Here is a 19,055-nt window from a genome sequence, read left to right as displayed (position 1 = left end):
ATCTATCCTTCTCGATCGGATACCAATAGGTTGCAGTCCATAAGAATTTGTGATCGAAGTCCATGATCTAATGTATATTCAGTGTGTGATATGATCCACGGCAGAGAGGTCATGGGACGCCATGAAGATATGGATAAAGGACTGCAATGTCTGATATATATGGCATTACCGAATGCAAGAGAGATTGATAACCGAGGTCCACGAATGTATTTGGCCGCAGAGCCATAGTTTGATAAGACTGTAAAATCCTAGCAGCAATGATCTTGGACGCTCATGGAACGAGTTGCGGACATATATAGACAATGTCTATGATTCAAAACATGAATCAATCAGAATATAGTATGGTCGGTGGTAGTTCGCACTTTATCATCATAACTTTGTACTCTTTTTCCTTCGTCTTGGTTTTGTCCCACTGGGGTTTTCCTGATAAGGTTTTAATGAGGCAACGTGAAGCGTATTACAATCATGTATGGTTATGGCATCCAAGAGGGAGTGTTATAAATCAAGTGATGAATGTCCATAACCGGCCCGGTCCATAACCGGCCCGGTCCATAACCGGCCCGGTCCATAACCGGCCCGGTCCATAACCGGCCCGGTCCATAACCGGCCCGGTCCATAACCGGCCCGGTCCATAACCGGCCCGGTCCATAACCGGCCCGGTCCATAACCGGCCCGGTCCATAACCGGCCCGGTCCATAACCGGCCCGGTCCATAACCGGCCCGGTCCATAACCGGCCCGGTCCATAACCGGCCCGGTCCATAACCGGCCCGGTCCATAACCGGCCCGGTCCATAACCGGCCCGGTCCATAACCGGCCCGGTCCATAACCGGCCCGGTCCATAACCGGCCCGGTCCATAACCGGCCCGGTCCATAACCGGCCCGGTCCATAACCGGCCCGGTCCATAACCGGCCCGGTCCATAACCGGCCCGGTCCATAACCGGCCCGGTCCATAACCGGCCCGGTCCATAACCGGCCCGGTCCATAACCGGCCCGGTCCATAACCGGCCCAATCCGTAGAAAAAAAAGACATAGCCGAAACCCTAGAGAGAGGAGAGAGAGGCGGCCGCATGCCTTAGAGGAGAGAGAGAGAGACGGCCACAAGCTTTAGAGAAAAGGAAACCCTATTTCCTTTTTCTTATATATGTAATCTTTTCATTTATGTATTTAATAGTTATCGTAAATCTAGTTGGATTAGGATTTATACTCTTTCTTTTTATTTCTATCTTGTAAACCTTATATAAGAGATGTCTTATTCATTAATGAAATATATAGAATTCCCATTTTTTACAACATTTTTAACATTTTTAATTTTTAATTTTTATAATTTTTAATTTTTAATTTTCAAACTAGTTATTAGAAGTATTTCGTGGAGAATCTTTATAATTTTTGTTTGTAGCATAGAGTAAATCACAAGGCAGGTAAAAAACGATGTTATTTCCTTTCGCTCTTACAGTTTTACTCCAGTTTCGAATATACGTTTGAATTAAAATCTTCCTTGTTTGAAATGTGTCTAATCTATCGCCCTTGTCACTTCCCCCGTTATCCCGGTTTTGAGATGTCGATTGATCGGACAGAGACACCAAAAGAGATGCGGATGCAGTCTCGTGAACTCGACACGCACTGCCACGAAAACCTCCAAGCCCGTGCGACAACACTGAGAGAGGAAGCTCCCCACACGCACCCACGACTGAGAACCAGCCACATGATCTCAACAGAGCCAAGCGGATCCGGACGAACCAAGAAGCCGAGACTCAATCCCAGCCAAGCAGAGACCTCACAGAATAGAGGCTAAAGATGAAGGACCGCTGGGATTGAAGCCTTATCAGGACTCCACGCGCCATAAATTTCCTGAGTTCGGGAAAAAGTTGGTGATACACCAACGATCTGAACAGACGGGAGAAAGGGTCGACGCTGGTTTAAGCACTTTCCTCTCCACGACCTTGGTACCTACAGATCCACAGGAAAGATCTCCAACGAGGAGACGAAGGCACTGACCACCCATGAACCTGACTCCATCGGCTTGCCCTAGCTCAAAAACGTCGCCACCCAACTGGAGTTCATAAAACATTTGTTTTCTCAGATCAACACAAGAGTTCTATATTGATAAATGAATTTATGAGATTGATAAAGTTCAAATGATTGCAGAAAGCTCCTCAACTCTAACACAATACATTGTCATTCTAAAGTTAAAAATCATATGATTTTATGCATGAACTATGAAATTCATCAAGAAGCAAAACTCTAGAGCTACAATGAGCTCAACATAGACAAGACAGAAGAAATAGCAAGCGGCTGGTACTGACGACGAAGAAAACTAACTGAGCAATTTTACTTGGTCTTGTGCACTGCATAACTAGACCGGCAAGATATTCTTTTTCACCTTTTTAATTATCTATTCAAAGCTTGTAACTAAAATACAAAGAAAAACAAAGCAGTTGATGACTATTATAAAGACATGAGCTGTTAATCAGTGAAGGCTAATCATCAGTGAATGAATGTGTTTGCATGTGTGTATGCGAGGACTAATCTGAAATCATTAGATTAAAGAAGATATCCTCACTATCTGAAATACAAGTGTAGAAGAATAAACATTATTGGCACAACAGTCAAACTAGATCACGTGATTAGATCCCAAAAAGTCTCTTAGAACAATAATACAATCTACAAAGCAACAAGAGTTTCAATCTCTCTCTCTCTTTTTTTTCTTTTTAACTCAAACATAGTTAGCTAACCAAAAGTTTCCTCAGCTGCAGCCTCAGAAACAGAACAACCTAAAATCTCCAAGATAAAAACATATCAAAAAGGAGTATTCACAATGAAGATGTTCCATATATCGGTGTCAACTTCAACAGCTCTGATTCTGCTATTTCTAGCTTTGTGTAGCAGCAAGAATAGTGTAGAGGGTCAGCAGATGGCCCCAGATTCCATGGATATTGCTTCTGGTAAAGCTGTGAGAGATTTGCAGATAAACAAGGAGACAAAAGAAGAGTCTCCAAGAGGTGAAAAATATAGCTTCCGGAGAATACCAAGGAGGGGCTCTAACCCTATAAACAACAAGTAAAGTCAAAACCACACCAATCAGTTTTCAATGTTTAAACATATCTCTTTTTGAATGTGTACAATTGACACCAAGATTGTGTATTTTTTGGAACCAGGAACTATCCCCTCAAAGATGTAGGAGGAAGTAGGAAACAGAGCACCACCGAAAGAGAACCATAGATCCTTTTTTTTTGTTCTCTTCGGTCCTCTTTTGTATGTGTGTAGAACAGTGTATCTAAACTTGTTTCTAGAAGCTGTAATGTAATTGAAGCATAAGAAACCATCCTATAAGTTTGATACTGTTACAGTTACTAGATTGGGCTTAGCCCTCTATAAGTTCGTTTGGAATGTAATACCAAAAATATTGTTTGTGCTAGGATTTATTTGAGGGTAGATCTATCTAGCCAGAAAGGCTTTAACTATGATGTTTTTTTCTTGAAAATTCCTTAACTATGGTTATCTTCATTAAAACTTAGAGAGAGAAAATATGATAGAATAAGAACTCTATCTAACCTTCAAATTCTCAATCTATTTGAATGTCTATTTTTCAAGTCATCTTTGCCAAAGAGTGTCATATAACTAAAAGCTTGTTATGCATGGGTGTATAACATTTTGTGAGAATTGAGAAAATTTTGGGAAAAATACTGTGAACGTGCATGAAAAGCTAAACTTGGAGTTAAATCCAATGAAACTGTTTTGTAAACACAAGAAGAAAAGGAAACGTACCTTTCATAACTTGAAAATACGTGTATTGAAGGATCAAACAACCCATGACACGCATATCTTTGCACCAGGTGCCAACTCCCATGGAGACTTATCTTGGCAACCAAGGTAGTACTTATCAAGAAACAGTAACCGTTGAACAATGAAATTGAAGGATTTATTATTTGTAGAACATACTGCACCAGCATAGGGTTTCATAACACTGTAAAATCAGCTACAATTATCTTTTAGAACATTTTTAAAAACTAAAGAAGATGTAAATTTTCAGTTAAAACCTTTTGTTCACGACTCTGAAGCCTTCGGCTAACCGCTATCAGAGAAACCATAGCACCTGACTTTACCTTGTTCAAGACGATCCTTGAATCTTGGAGCTAATTCTTCCCATATCGAACCCATCTTGCATACAAAAGCAATTAAACATAAGTTTACCTCAGTATCCATTGTACTCTGCTTCAGTTTCCCTCCACGGTGGATCTCTGGTATGTTCATTTAAGCATTATGGAACAATCATATTGGGACCATTTTTCTTTTGACTATCATTGTTCGCTTAGGTTCCATACTATCTTGATGAAGCAATAGGATGGGGACTGGAGATATCTGAACTTAAGAAGTAACTAGAGGAAGCTAGATCTAAGGGCATTACTGTAAAAGCCTTGGTTTTCATAAACCCTGGTAACCCCACTGGTCAGGTAAGAAACAGCTTTTCAAGACTTAAGACTGAGAAGTGTTATCTCCTGTGATGTTTTTCAGCTTTTGTGTTCTGGTTCAAGGTTCTTCCAGTAGAAAACCAGCGTGACATTGTTGAGTTTTGCAAGAAAGAAGGTTTGGTTCTTTTAGCTGACGAGGTTTACCAAGAATATGTTTACGTCCGTGACAAGAAATTTTCATTCTTTCAAGAAAATGGCTCGGTCTATGGGATATGGAGAAAAAGATATCGCCTTGGTCTCGTTCCAATCAGTCTCCAAAGGTTACTATGGAGAATGTGGGAAGAGAGGAGGTATCATGGAGAGGTTACTAGTTTCACTTCTGATTTAAGAGAACAATTACAAAGTAGCTTCTGTGAATCTTTGTTCTAACATCTCTGGTCAAGTTCTTACTAGCCTTTTCATGAGCCCACCCAAGGTACTCTCTTAACCGTTTTTCGCTAACTTCTTGCACCTGAATAAAGGACTAATAATCAGTCTTTTATATATTTGATCAGCCTGGAGACGACTCTTATGACTCATACATGGTAGAAAGAGATGGTATTCTCTCTTAAGTGGCTAAACGTGCAAAGGTTAGTCAAGAGATTACATTAACCTTAGGAAGACAATGTTTTTAGTCTCTTTGTGTATATGTTCATAAGCTTGAACAATGAATGTGAAGACTAGTGTCTTAACAACTTGGAAGGTGTAACATGTAACAAATCTGAAGGAGCTATGTATCTCTTTTCCTCGGATTAATCGTCCTAGAAAGGCTATTGAAGCTGCAGAGGCTGCAAAGACAGCACCAGATTGTGCATCTGAAGTGCCATGTTCCAGGCATTTAAGAAGGCGATAGTGAACCGTTTTACAAAGTTCCATAAAAGCTTCATGGACGAGTTTTGTGATGAAGAAAGCACTGTGACCCCTTGAAGCTGCAGAGAGGCTTTTAAAGTGTGATCAATCTCTGTCTATGTTTGTTTAATCAGGCACTTGTGATTTGGCAAAACAGTTCAGAAGTTGAATTGAACTGAACTTTGATTCATAAATTAATTTAATTTTGATTACTCTTTCGTAGATGATGTAAACATTTTCTAAAATGATAATATTTTTCCATCTTTTATCTCTTATAATCTACTAATTAATATTTGGTTTTCTTTAATATATGTGTCATAATTTCTAAATAATTCTCATATTATCTACTTGAAAAAAAAACCTCTACTTTGAACCTGCTTAGACTCCATACTGATGACATAATAATTTTAAGATCACAATAAAAAGAAACTCAACCAAATTGTTAATATAAACCACACGTAGAATAACAAAATGGTGGAACTTGAAATTTCTCTAAAATTTTACTATTTTAGAAGATAATGGAAAATGATCATTTGCAATCTTCATTGTTTATGGCTTTGAGACATAAACTGAACCGCCTCTAAGCCTTAATATCCATCATAACCTGCTTGACCTTGATCGTTCTTAACCGTTAGATTTTCATCCATCAGTTTCCAGTTCACCGGAGCCATCAGATCTGGACATATCTGAGCATTCATCTGGGCCGTTGGATCACCACTCATCTCGCAGATCCTTGTCCACAAATTCTCCCTTAAACCATTCAACCCCTTCATGTACTCATCCATCTCTTCCTCCGGCACGCTTTCCACCGCCCTCTCCCACCACATCGGACCATCTCCGTCCACTCCGGTTGCCACATCACCGCCGTAATAAGACCTTAGCATCACCGGAGTCTTACGCAAGTAACTTTCGATGAGTGTGTTCACGTTACCAAACGCGTAGATCCTTTCGCAACGTGAAAATGTTATGATACCAATCTGTGCTCCGCAGAGTACGCTTAGTTCGGCTGCTTTTTTGAAAAGTCCGGTTCGGCGTTTCGAAAACGTCACTTGCCTTCGGTTCTCTTCTTGGATCTCTTTGATCTCTATCCTCTGTCGCCCTTTGGTGGTTTTAGGGTTTTGTTGTTTTCTCCCATTTCGTTGCTTCACCGCCAAGTTAGGTGTTTGCATGGGCTTTTGTTCCTTGAAAGGCAAGCAAGTGGTCAATGAAGCTTCTCCGTTCTCCATACTGAGATCACCCGTGTTCTTTGAGAAATAGTGTCACGATTTATGTCTATTGAGAAACAGTATTACAAATGAAGCTTCTCCGTTCTCCATATATATATTGTTTTTATGTAAATAATGAATTAATGCTTCCTCATCATCAATGTTAATTGTCGTATTAAATGAACGTCTCAATAATTAAATCTTTTATGGGATGATTCCATAAAATCCGAAGATAATATTTTCTTAATATAAGTTTCGCGATATTGTTTCCTGATTTGCTAGATATACTTACCACATTCTATTTTACTTGGTTGTTAAAAAACTAGTTAATGATGATGCTATATATAACCAATCAAATATCTCCATTAGTCTTTGATTAACCACTCAACAATACAGTAATATATACCCATATATACATCTGTTATAAAAATTATTTTGATGAAAAGATTAGAAGCAATGTTGATAGATTAATTAAGAGTTGAAAATTGATTAGTGGAGAAAACCGTGGGTCAATTAGTCAGTATTAGAGACTACTTCTGGTTTCAAAATTAAATTACATAGCTATCAACGGCATATACCCCTATAGCTAGGCTAACAAGTTGTATTACACTATAATTGATTGCTTTTTATGTGTTACATATATATATCAAGTTGTAATTAACAACTGTTATATGTTTTTTTTTTTTTTTTTTTTATAATCCAGGGTTCTCCACTTACGTGGATCATTCCCTGGACCCGGTTAGGCAGCAGTCCACTTCACCCGGGAGGGCTTAAACCTGGGCTGGGGACAAGGCCCAACACCCAGTACCGCATTTGATGACAGGATAGGCAGTTCCCCTCCGCCTGGCGTCGAACCCAGGAGCATGACAGTTGGCCCCCAAGGTCTTTACCAAACGAGCTACCACATCCCGTCATAACAACTGTTATATGTTTCATAAAAGTTATTCCACAAAGGTTTAAATAATCTCAAAGAACTCCTATTGACAAAAAGTCCAAAACCCATGTGGACGGTCGACCTATCTTTTTACCAACCATGTCGACCTCTTGAGAGGTGAATAAGCAAAGCACGCCAAACCAATATATATACTGTCTTAGACTGACCACAGAAAAAATGTCTTAGATTTATAAAATGTAAATATTACGTTAAAGGAACATTTTTGGTTCGTTACAGTTGCAAATATTGTGCTATCTTTCGAAACTTTACAATACGATTCTTAAAAAAAAATCGACAATATAAAAAATGTTTTAGAACTCAAATAGAAAACTCGTAGAGTATCATAATATGCTTGGCCACATGATATTAGGCAAAATTCATTCCAAATATAAAAAAAAATCAAGAAGGAATATATTTTACATCTCTATAATATTATTTGAGAAGTCAGTTTCTTATGTATCGCTCTTACGTTAACTCTCATGATAGTTGATTACACTGATACCCCTAATGAATTAAAAATATTACATTTAAAATATAATTATTTATTTTTCTATTTAGTTTCCTTTTTAAAATTTTCCAAAAACATATACATATAATAAAAAAGGAAAAGTTTTATAAAGTTAAAAAAACGAATTGAAAAACGAAAATATATGTACGTTTGAATCCAAATGATAACTAGATCGACTGAAAAACAACTAAGCCGATTAGATATAACATATATAAAATCATATGTATAATTAAAGTAATATAATATTATTAATATAAATGATGCATATAAATTATAAATTAATTTAAAATTAAAAATAAGTAGCAATCAATTATTATAATAAAAAGGGAAAAGTTTTATAAAGTTAAAAAACGAATTGAAAAACGAAAATATATGTATATATAATATGATTTCGTAAAAAAGGAAAAGTTAAAAAATAGTAATATTACATTTAAAAAATATTTTTAAATGACATAAAATATACTTTTGAAGTAATAAAATACTTTCTTTATATCTATATTTTCTTAGATGATAAATATAAATTTGTATATAATGTGATTTCATTAAAAATAATTTACACAGATAATCTTGATATTAGAAAAATAAATATTTTTTTTAAAACAAAATTTTAAACAATAAAAAAAATTCAAAGTAATAGAAATATTTGTATATATCTATCAGTTTTCTTAGATGAGTACATAAAATAATTAAGTAACATAAACTTATATATGTTTAATTGACTAAAAATAGTTTATAATTAGTACTATTGAAATGTTTTATTTATTTTCCATATATTTAGTTGACTATATCTTTCAATTACAACAAAAAATATCAATAAATTATATTTTACTTATATAATAATATTTTGAAATAAAATCACAATTTTGTTTGACTACTTATTTTTAAGAGATATTTAGAAAACTAAAAATAAATTTTAAAAATAAACATCGTTTGATCAAATAGTTACAAGATAGTTTAATGAGGAAGATATATTATATTTTATCATTAATAAATTTATTTGTTTTCTTAATATTAAATTTGCTTTTGAATTTTATGTTTTTATATTTGTGGAACTTAATAGAACCATATTCAAAATACCTAAACAAATCTAAATTCTTATTTTTAAGATTATTTAAAATAAATTTCAGTTTTCATTCAATAAATTAAAGGCATAAAGTTATTTAGAACTTATAAAATATTTTAATTATTCTAAATATTGATATGTGTTCATGAGCTTCTAAAAATGTATCAACTACTTTTTTTATCAACTTGTATTAGCTACATATGCATGTAACTTTCTATTGATCATCGCTTTATTTTCTAATATTTTTTAAAAAAACATCAACATATAATTTGATAAATATTATGAAAATACATGCATATTTAGACGATAAATAAAATTGATTTGATTTGAATTAATTAGAATAAAAATAAGTATACTTCATTTTGAATTTGAAAGAATATATGTAACTCAATATACACATAACATGAGTGACTCAACTAATTCAACTTATATCTAAAATCATAGATTTAACTACCATAAGAATTTATAATTTTATAAGAATAATAATTTATTTTATAAATATAAATCATAGGACAACTCAAAACATATTAAAATAAAAATAAAATATTAACCAACTATTACAATTTAGTTCTTCTGTAAAATTTATATAGATACATGAGAGTTCAAAATATTATCGTTATATTAATTTATGTAATTTGGAATTAGACAATTTAGTTTATTTTTTTATTTCATTCTAAGCACAATATATCTTAAGTTATACATAATCTTCATAAAATATATTTACATATCTAGGACAACAACCACCTAAATGCAAATAAGAAATTAATCAAAATTTTAATATATAGAATAAAAAATATTACAGTTGAATCCAGAAATGAAATCCAATTTACCCAATTGATAAATAAATCGGATGTAAAAACAATAAAACAATATAATATAATATTTTTAATATAAATGATGTATACAAACTATAAATTAATTTAAAATTAAAAGTAAATAGTAATCAATTATTATAGTATATTTACTTTAGAAATATTTATATCAATGTATGAGCACGGAAAAATCACATAGAATTACATTGATTCATAAAACTTGTAGACAGAAATCACCGCCGCAATCAAAATATACCAGTTTTGAATGAATTTAAGGAATCGTATAGTTGAGCTACTTAATGTAAGATATGATTAAAAGATAAGATCGAATATTAAATTTTATTAATAATCCGATTATAAAGCTCATATAAATGCAGACCATTATTAGATTTACAGTGGCCAACTTGTAAAAATATTTAAAAGTTTTAAAAGGACCTACGCAAGGACGGAAGGACAACATAAATTTGGTAAAAAATGTCCACTTGGCCAATTTTGTCGTGTCCTAGACGCAAGGTCATTTCGCATATAAAAAGAGTTATACGAAGCAAAATTGTAATCAACACATAAACCACCTTCAGAGAAATTCACACCTTAAACCAAAAACTTTTGAAAGTTACTGTACACAACACCCATTGTTCAAAATGTGCGGAGGAGCAGTTATTGCCGATTACATAACGCCGTCCCGATCCAGGAGATCCTCTAAGTCTACCTGGAGACGCGACAACGACGTCGTTGACTTGACGCTCGACGACTTCGAGGGAGATTTCGACGAGTTCGAGGCGGAGAACGACGATATCTACGGATTCTCAACGGCCAAGCCTGCCGCTCCTCTCCGCCGCTCCTCTCCTCCACAAGAAGATCGGAGGAAGAAGAAGAAGAAGAGTAGCGAGTACAGAGGAATCAGGAGAAGGCCATGGGGAAGATGGGCGGCTGAGATTCGAGACCCAATAAAAGGCGTTCGAGTTTGGCTCGGGACGTTCAACACTGCTGAAGATGCTGCAAGAGCTTATGATCTCGAAGCTAAGAGGATCCGTGGAGCCAAAGCTAAGCTCAACTTCCCTAACGAATCGCCTTCAAGAAAGCGTAAAGCTTCTTCTTCTTCTTCTTCACCACAGCCTCAGGTTAAGATAGAGGAGAAGCAAGAGGTTGCAGTGGCCAGTAGCATGTGGGAGGGGGACACGATTCAGGTAGATACACAGTGGCTTGAAGATGCCATCAAGGGCGGTGAGGAGGAGGGGAAGAAGCAGAAGGGTTGTGATGGTGAAGCTGACGTGAATGCTTTGCTTTCGGAAGAGCTTCTTGCTTTTGAGAAAGAGACGGAGTGTTTCTTCCAGATGCCGTTTATGGAGGGGGGAAACTGTGTGAGCAGTGTGTTTGAGGGAGATGATGTCTTGGATCTTTGGTCTTGAATGGTTCTTTTGTACTCTAATGACATGAAGTCTTTTGGTGTTGTATTTGTATAAATGAGATTCTTGTTCTGCTTTGTGTGTGTTATGAGTCTTTGTAACTGTGATTCTTCTCCCTTGTCAATGTAAAATAACTTTAATTTTTTCTAGCTAGTCAATATCACCTAGCGACTGTAACCACTTGCGGAACATATGATCTAAACTTGTAACCTCAGTTAGGGCAGAGGAAGGAACATTAACCTAACTTCTGGTGCTATAGCTTGCTGTGCACGCCTTTATAGATGAGATCGTTTCTAATCTTTCCATAGTCCCCAAAGCATATCCACGGAAAGAGCATGGAAGTTTCTATCTTCCACGGCTGATCCAGAGGAAAGGAAAAGCACACCATTGGAGGACATGAAACTAGTGATTAACACCTGGAATAGTTTTGAGAATGGACAAAGAAACAGACGGTGGTTTTCACTGTTTATATTCCTGAGCATAAGGACTCTTTGGGGAGGTGTCTATGAGCCAGGTTTGCCTAGAATGATAAGCTATTCCACATCAAGTTCTTCACTTTGGGACTAGTTTCTGCCTTGTTGCAGGAACAATGGTTGCAGACTCAGCTCATAATCTTCCTAACTATATACTTACCAATCTTCAGCTTGTGGGAAAGAGGAGCTAGATTTGGTGAAACCGACCGGAATAAGATATGTTTTGCAATTTTTGGGATTCACAAGTTTCATTTGATCAGAATTGTTGTAAAGAACCAGAAGCTCAAAACTATATTTATAACAAAACGTACGAGATAAATATAGTAGAAATTCCATTCAAAACAAAAAGTGCAAAACAGAAATACCCTAAATGTCTTGTCCTAAAGAGAGGATTGAAAGAGACAGAGAGAGCTGTGATTCGATAACTCTTCAATTTCCAACAGCAACCAAAAAAAAAACATTGTAAAGGGTAGTATCATCATCAACTTTACTCCCAACCAGCAGCTGCAGTAGTGGGTGGCACAGCCGTGTCCCATCCACCTTCTGCTGCTGGAGCCACTGCAAAGAAGAAACAAACCGTTAAAATCAAGATTGTAGCCTAAGACATATCTAGAGAGGCAAGATCTGTTGAAAACTCACCGGTGGAATCGTTCCAAGAGGCAGCAGCAGGAGCAGCAGAGATTGGCGCCTGGGCTTCTCCTGGCCATGCAGCGTCGGGGATCGCAGCAGTGGTCCATTGGTCTCCTCCATACTCGGGAGCAGGTAGTCCAAACTCTGCCTGGGGTGCAACTTCATCCTCATCCTCTGGCTTAGCCTCCTCGGGCTCCCTGTAGAAGAACAGGTCAACCTGTACATAAAAACATAAAGATGTCACACACCAAACAGGAACTGGAGACATTAAATTACAGACTTCTATGTAAAAATGATGTTCCTCGTCTTACCATGACATCCCACTTCTGAGCAGGGCGAATGGTTCCACGCATCTGAAGGACCATGCGAGCAAGAAGCCAGAAAAGACATCCAATGCTGTGCTTTCCCTTGTTGTTGGCAGGGATACCAATGTCAACAAACCTCATGGGAGAGTCAGTGTCACAGAAAGCAATGATTGGGATGTTTCCCAAAGCACCTTCCTTGATGGGCTGCAGCATAACAGAAAGATCCAAGTTTAAAGACAAAATCATCAGTTGAATTAGGACAAAAAAAGACTCATTTTGAGTTTACCTGGTGGTCGGTACGTGGATCAGTAAGAATCAAAAGCCTTGGCTCGCTGAACGAAGTCTGCATCTGATTGGTGAAGGTACCAGGAGTGTGCCTTCCAGCAATGGCATTGGCTCCAGTGTACTGAGCGAACTTCAGGACAGCTCTCTGACCATAGGGCCTCGCTGACTGCACAATGATGTCCTGTGGGTTCTCAATAGCAACGATAACTCGAGCAGCCATCTGCAGCTTCTCCCATGTTTTGCCAAGGTTGAAGATGTAAATACCTGAAAAGGAAAAACAAAAACTTCAAAATTAAAGAGAGCAGAAACAAAGAATACATACTACTACTAGCTTTATTCAATAAGATTAGCAAAAAGAAAACATTTGCAAACTAAATAGACTCAAATATAAGCCAAAGCGTTCAGACAACAAACTGATAAAGAACAGAACACAAAAAGAAGGTTAGATTCCACTGCCTCAATTTTCTTATAAAACAAAAAGTAACCTATATTCTACTCACCACTTCATATACAACGAAACAAAATCTAAGTAGATATTCGTTGTTATCTAGACTTATTAATACACGAAATGATGACAGACATAGCTAGCTGTAGCGTTGATGTAATAATTTCGTAAGCCGCTGTTTAGATCCGTGGTGGCGGCGCACATAAACATATCAACATCTAATCTCAATGCTCTAAATCATCAATACATAACACTTGAAAAGACGAGAAAATATACCGTCGTTGCGTCTCTTGAAGACGTAACGCTCCATTTGGTAGTTGCAGTTCTTGGTTCCGAGGTGAACCTCAGCAGCACACATCATCTTGATGTCAGCCTCCTTCTGTGCGGATCCTTGAGTCGCCATTCTGTTTCTCTCTTCTTCTTCTTCTTCGCCGAGATAAGCTTGAGAGCGAGAGAGGCGAGGAAACTACTGAGCCGCGACGGAGACAGTTAATATATCAACCAAAACCCTAGTTTCTGTAAAGTCTATTTTGCCCTCGGTCTTACCCTTCGTAAATATCAAAATGATCCAGGTAGTAGCTTGTAATTAGGCTTGCAGATTTGGTTCGTTAGGTTAATTTGGGTTGAGTAGTTTGTTTAATTTGGTTCGTTCAAAATTCTAGTACCACACAAAACTGGTTCAGTTAGTTTGGTAAGAGTTTTATCAAATTTAATTGAAGTTATTGTTTTCTATTAAATTTTGGTTTAGTTTAGTTAGAATTTAGATTAATAATTTAATTAATTCGGTAAAATAAATTTAATTATTTCAATTTATTCAGCTTTTTTTTTGTTTAAAATTTCAACCGATTTGATTCGAAATTTCGTTAATATTTTATAATTTAAACTAACAAATTATTGAATAGATTAATCATTTTCAAAAAAAAAAAAATCAGAATCGACCTAAACAAAACCTAAATTAAAACTGAAAATTTGGTTCAGTTCGGGTCAAAATCTCATCCTTACTTGTAAATTAAAATTGTCAGTCGGATCAGTGATCAAATCAAACTTAACCAAAAATTAGTTATTTAGTTTTCGGTTTGTGTATATTAAACCGACCTTAAAGTGTACACAGTGATCTCTCTCGCTTTCTCTTTCCATCTCCTCTACTTCAAATTATTGAACCTCTGTTTGTGAATTTTTCGATTACCTCTTTAACAAACGCATATGATCTTCTCCAGAACGAGCTCATAAGGTCTCAGTTTCATACTCCTTGTAAAAATTCTTCAGTTCTAATGTCTCCCATCATCATGTCGATTTCTTTATGCAGTACCCAGACGGGTTGAGCTTGAACCCGGGAGAGAGAACTCATGGGTGTCATGTTTCTCCAGCTCTATCATTGATTAAGGTCACTTGAAATTTTTAACAATCATCAAATCCCCCATGCATTCTATTTTGATTAGCAATATATCTTTAACATTCAATGTATGCTTACTTTACCTTCATCATTTTTTATTGGTTGTTATGTCACTGTTTTGAATGTTTTTCTTGTTATTTAAACATAGTTTATGGATAGGTGTTAGTTTTCTGCTTATTTCTTTTTTCCTCCAATGCAATCAAAAGGGGATGGACAAAGGATGATATATATATATATATATAAAAAAGTTTTTTCCTTCCTGGTGATGTTACATCAGATTCCAGTTCACAAAGTCGGTTTTTGTGGATGCGACACGTGTCTTTTTTAAACGGGTTGAGCTTGAACCCGGGAGAGAGAACTCATGGGTGTCATGTTTCTCCAGCTCTATCATTGATTAATGTCACTTAAAAATTTTAACAATTATTAAATCCCCCCTGCATTCTTTTTTGATTAGCAATATATCTTTAACATTCAATGTATGCTTATTTTACATTCATCATTTTTTATTGGTTGTTATGCCACTGTGTTTGAATGTTTTTCTTGTTATTTGAACATAGTTTATAGATAGGTCTTAGTTTTCTGCTTGTTTCTTTTTTCCTCCAATGCAATCAAAAGGGGATGGACAAAGGATGATATCTATATATATATATAAAAGTTTTCTCCTTCCTGATGATATCACATCAGATTCCAGTTCACAAACACTACAAGAAAACAAGTTTGTTGCAAGTGAATAAATTCTCGCAATTCCCTTGCACAAGGGAATTGCGATGTAAACATTTTCGTCGCAAATCCGTGCTCGCAAATAAAAAACACTCACAATTCCCTTGCAAATTTGCAAGGGAAAACGTTTCCACGCAAATTTGCAACGGAAGACGGTTCGTTGCAAATTTGCGACGGAAAAGGGTTCGTTGCAAATTGCGATGGAAAATGGTTCCTCGCAAATTTGCAATAGATTTATGAAACACAGTTTCGTCGCAGATGTTTTGAAAAATATTTTTAAAAATATATAATTTTCACTATTTTTGACATTATTAAAAATTAAAAAATTATAAATCACAAAATACAATGGAAATATATAATACATTGATTTTTTTTTACAAAATAATTGAATTTGGTTTACAAATAAAAGTTTGGTTTACAATTAAATCCGGTTGACAAACTAAACCAGAATTAAAAAAAGAAGAAGAAGTAAAACCAGAAAAAATACTAAACCTAATCTTCAAGCTTCAAGCCGCCTCCTCGGCCTAACCGGATCTCACAGCGCCGCTCTGTCACACCATCGCCGCACCACCAACTGCTTTTGCACCACCAACGGCTTTTGCATCACCAACGCACCACCCTTAACCGGAGACACTCTCTGTCACACCACTGCTGCTTGACCGAGACGAGTCTGCCGCGCCTCCACCTCCGCTTCAGCGCCTCCTTCGCCACATCTCCTGCGCTTCACTGTCGTCGTTTTCCTCAAAGCCATGAACTTTGGTTTTGTCTTCTTCCACCCAAACTTCATGTTCATGTAGGGACAAAGAAGAAGAAGAGACAAGTGATGAGAGATTGAGAGATAAACAATGTAGATAAAGAAGAAGACACAAGTGATGATAGATTGAGCTTGGTTTTACCAATTTCGTCCAGAGATTGAGAGAAGCTATGGAGAGATTGAGAGATTAAGATGAGAGATCGAGAGGAGAGAAAAAAAAGATGAAAATGAAGATATGGTCCATTCGATTAAAGTGTAATCCAATGGACAGGAATGAATATTTGTCAATCCTTGTGTGAAAGTAGTAGCCAATGAGATTTTTTACAAATTTGTTTTTATTTTTTTGTTGTCATAACGTATGACAAGAGAGCGCATAGATAGGTCACAAAATGTTGTCAAGTCCCTTTCATAGTTTAGGATTATATAAATGGTTTTGTTGTTTATGATTTGCTTTCAATATAATTGCAACTTAAATATATTAGAATTTGGGTTTGATAATTAAAAGTTTAAAGTTGAAAGATTATATTTATGATTAAAGGTTTGGAGTTAAGAAAATATGAAATGATGTATAGATTTAAAGTATGAGTTTAATTTTTTTTTAAACTAATTTGAAAATATAAACTTGAAAAGTTCTAAATTTAAATTAGTAGTTTATGTTTAAGTTTTGTTGATTAAATTTGAAAATGTTAAATTTGGTGTTTTTGGATTTTATGATTGGGAGTATAAGGTTTAGGGTTATAAGTGTATGGTTTGGAATATAGTGTGTGAAGTATAAATTTAGGTTTCAGAACTAAATTATACATACCATGCAACTTCTTTGCAAATCTATTGCAAATTTGCAAGGGAGCTGTGAGGAAACAAGATAGACATACAAAATTCTTACAAATCCCTTGCAAATTTGCGAGAGAAATGTTTCATTGCAAATTTGCGAGGGATTTGCGAGGACGCTGTAACTTCCATCGCAAATCTCTCGCAAATTTGCGAGGAAAAATTTTCCTAGCAAATTTGCGAGAGATTTGCGAGGATAATAATTTTTCTTGCAATTCCGTTGCAAATCTGTCGCAAATTTGCAAGGAAAATTTTTGCTCGCAAATTTCCCTTGCAATCGGCGTGTTTTCTTGTAGTGAAAGTCGGTTTTTGTGGATGCGACACGTGTCTCTTTTAAAAAAATTGTTTCTTTCGTATGGATTATTTGGGCTTTTATGATTTTCATTGGGCTTAGTATTATCTTTATATTTGCTGACAACAAAAATGATGTTTCTGTGAGTAATCGTGGCATTCAATTAAGCGCTTCAGCAAAATTTACAGGAGAAAATAACCCAAAAATCTACGGCTATGACCAGATACGCCGGAATCTTCGATCACCTGCAAGGATAAAGTCAAATCAAACACAGGTGGAAGCTTCCGATCTTGACTAATCGATTTGACTTCTTCTAATCTGTATCAAAATCGGGCACCGTTACAGAATTGACTGGATTCATGCATCTTCGTTAACACTCGCATTTACACTGATTTCCCTCTCCTCACACAATTTCTCATTTGATTAACATCACCATTCAGTGAGCTATAAATATGTGAGTTCCCTTCCATGAATTTCATCAGTTCATTATTCAAAACTATTTTCCAAAAAAAAAATCAGAGATTGGAATGGCAAAAGCTTTTCAATTACTCACCGTTTTGAAAACCGACTCCACCGTCGAAGTGCCTCTCCTAAGGTTTTGGAAGGCTCGAGGCGGGAGCTTGGATGTCGATATGCTACCCCTCAACACTAAAATAATTCCGAGGAAATCTCTCATAACTCTCCTCAAGAGGCCAAGAGCGAAGAAACTGCACACTAGCTTCTTTTTCTTTCAGTCTCAAGAATGGTGTCTCTTTTGGGCATCTTGACCTGTTTTTTTATTTGGTATTTTTTCTGAGTCATTCTTGAATTCAAGCTTAGAATCCATGTTTTTACTTTTCTGTTTAGCTTTCTTTTTTTTTTGTTTCTCACCAGCTTCTGTTTTTTCTTTTGAGATTTCCTTTGTAAAGTTCTCTCCTTTTTGCCAAATTAAATCAATTGTACGTCTTTTAAAGACTCTAACGCAATCAACGCTTTGAGGTCATTCCTTTGGATTCTGTTTTAGGTTACTTGTATAGATATATTCATAGTTGGATCTGAGTTTCTTAGTAAACTGAATATAAAAAGTGATTAAAAAAGTTAATTCATACTTTGTTTTGTTTGGTTCTACTGAATTTCAGACTAACCATCAGATTCAGATAATAATAAAAGTATTAAATCTGAATAAGTTGGATTTTGAATTCTAATCTTGGTTTACAATGCTTTGTCTTAATCTTCCTTTTTAACCTGTTGGAGAACTATCAAGTTTTCAACTTGAACAAACTATATCTAAATGGCGGAGGCTGAGAGCTTTGTCCCTTTTCAGTGCATAAGGAATGATGTCATTTGGAGACTCAAATCCTACAAGCATGATTGGATCAGTGGTTTCAGAGCTGGATTTAGGTATGTTCATGTCTCTTCTCTTTTGCTTTTACATAAAGTGTTACTGCTTGAGAGAGATAAGGTTGATCTTCATTTATGAAAAAGTCTAGGGGTTTGTATAAATAATTGGAGAGGTTGTGGGTTTGTCAAGTTTCGTACCCTGAAAGAAACTATTGTTTTTTGCATGATTTGTGTTGCACTTGAAAAGTTAAGCCTGATTTCTTCTATGGTGATGATAGGTTTAATTTTTAGAGATCGTGTATGTGTTGGATATGCTAGGAAAGCTATAGACGATGTTGGGATTTGATTCTGAAGATCAGGTACTTTCCTTTTAGTTGTTTATT

General features: G+C 35.9%; 4 protein-coding genes and 1 pseudogene across 4 annotated transcripts; 3 read left to right on the top strand and 2 right to left on the bottom strand.

The window, feature by feature from the left end:
- The first annotated feature begins 2,698 nt into the window (after positions 1 to 2,698).
- On the top strand, positions 2,699 to 3,312 carry LOC106299677. The gene is made up of 2 exons (XM_013735731.1): positions 2,699 to 3,059; positions 3,158 to 3,312. The coding sequence occupies exons 1-2, from the start codon at positions 2,818 to 2,820 to the stop codon at positions 3,219 to 3,221; spliced, it is 306 nt and encodes a 101-aa protein (XP_013591185.1). The 5' UTR covers positions 2,699 to 2,817; the 3' UTR covers positions 3,222 to 3,312.
- A 499-nt stretch (positions 3,313 to 3,811) lies between these two features.
- Positions 3,812 to 5,303, top strand: LOC106297926 (annotated as a pseudogene).
- Positions 5,304 to 5,886: 583 nt separating this feature from the next.
- On the bottom strand, positions 5,887 to 6,525 carry LOC106297925 (MADS-box transcription factor 57-like). The gene has a single exon (XM_013734060.1). It carries the CDS (start codon positions 6,523 to 6,525, stop codon positions 5,887 to 5,889), a length of 639 nt encoding a protein of 212 aa, XP_013589514.1.
- Positions 6,526 to 10,358: 3,833 nt separating this feature from the next.
- On the top strand, positions 10,359 to 11,376 carry LOC106298761 (ethylene-responsive transcription factor ERF073-like). The gene has a single exon (XM_013734904.1). It carries the CDS (start codon positions 10,463 to 10,465, stop codon positions 11,228 to 11,230), a length of 768 nt encoding a protein of 255 aa, XP_013590358.1. The 5' UTR covers positions 10,359 to 10,462; the 3' UTR covers positions 11,231 to 11,376.
- A 597-nt stretch (positions 11,377 to 11,973) lies between these two features.
- Positions 11,974 to 13,874, bottom strand: LOC106296461 (40S ribosomal protein SA-like). Its single transcript, XM_013732593.1, has 5 exons — positions 13,642 to 13,874; positions 12,922 to 13,184; positions 12,642 to 12,839; positions 12,340 to 12,547; positions 11,974 to 12,258 (listed from the first exon to the last, which is right to left on the bottom strand). Exons 1-5 carry the CDS (start codon positions 13,766 to 13,768, stop codon positions 12,188 to 12,190), a joined length of 867 nt encoding a protein of 288 aa, XP_013588047.1. The 5' UTR covers positions 13,769 to 13,874; the 3' UTR covers positions 11,974 to 12,187.
- Between the last annotated feature and the right edge of the window lie 5,181 nt (positions 13,875 to 19,055).

The sequence above is a fragment of the Brassica oleracea genome, chromosome C6, assembly GCF_000695525.1.
Source record: "Brassica oleracea var. oleracea cultivar TO1000 chromosome C6, BOL, whole genome shotgun sequence".
Classification (NCBI taxonomy): Eukaryota; Viridiplantae; Streptophyta; class Magnoliopsida; order Brassicales; family Brassicaceae; genus Brassica; species Brassica oleracea.
The sequence above is the reverse complement of the archived record's forward strand: the minus strand, read 5'-3'. Positions and strand labels throughout refer to the sequence as shown.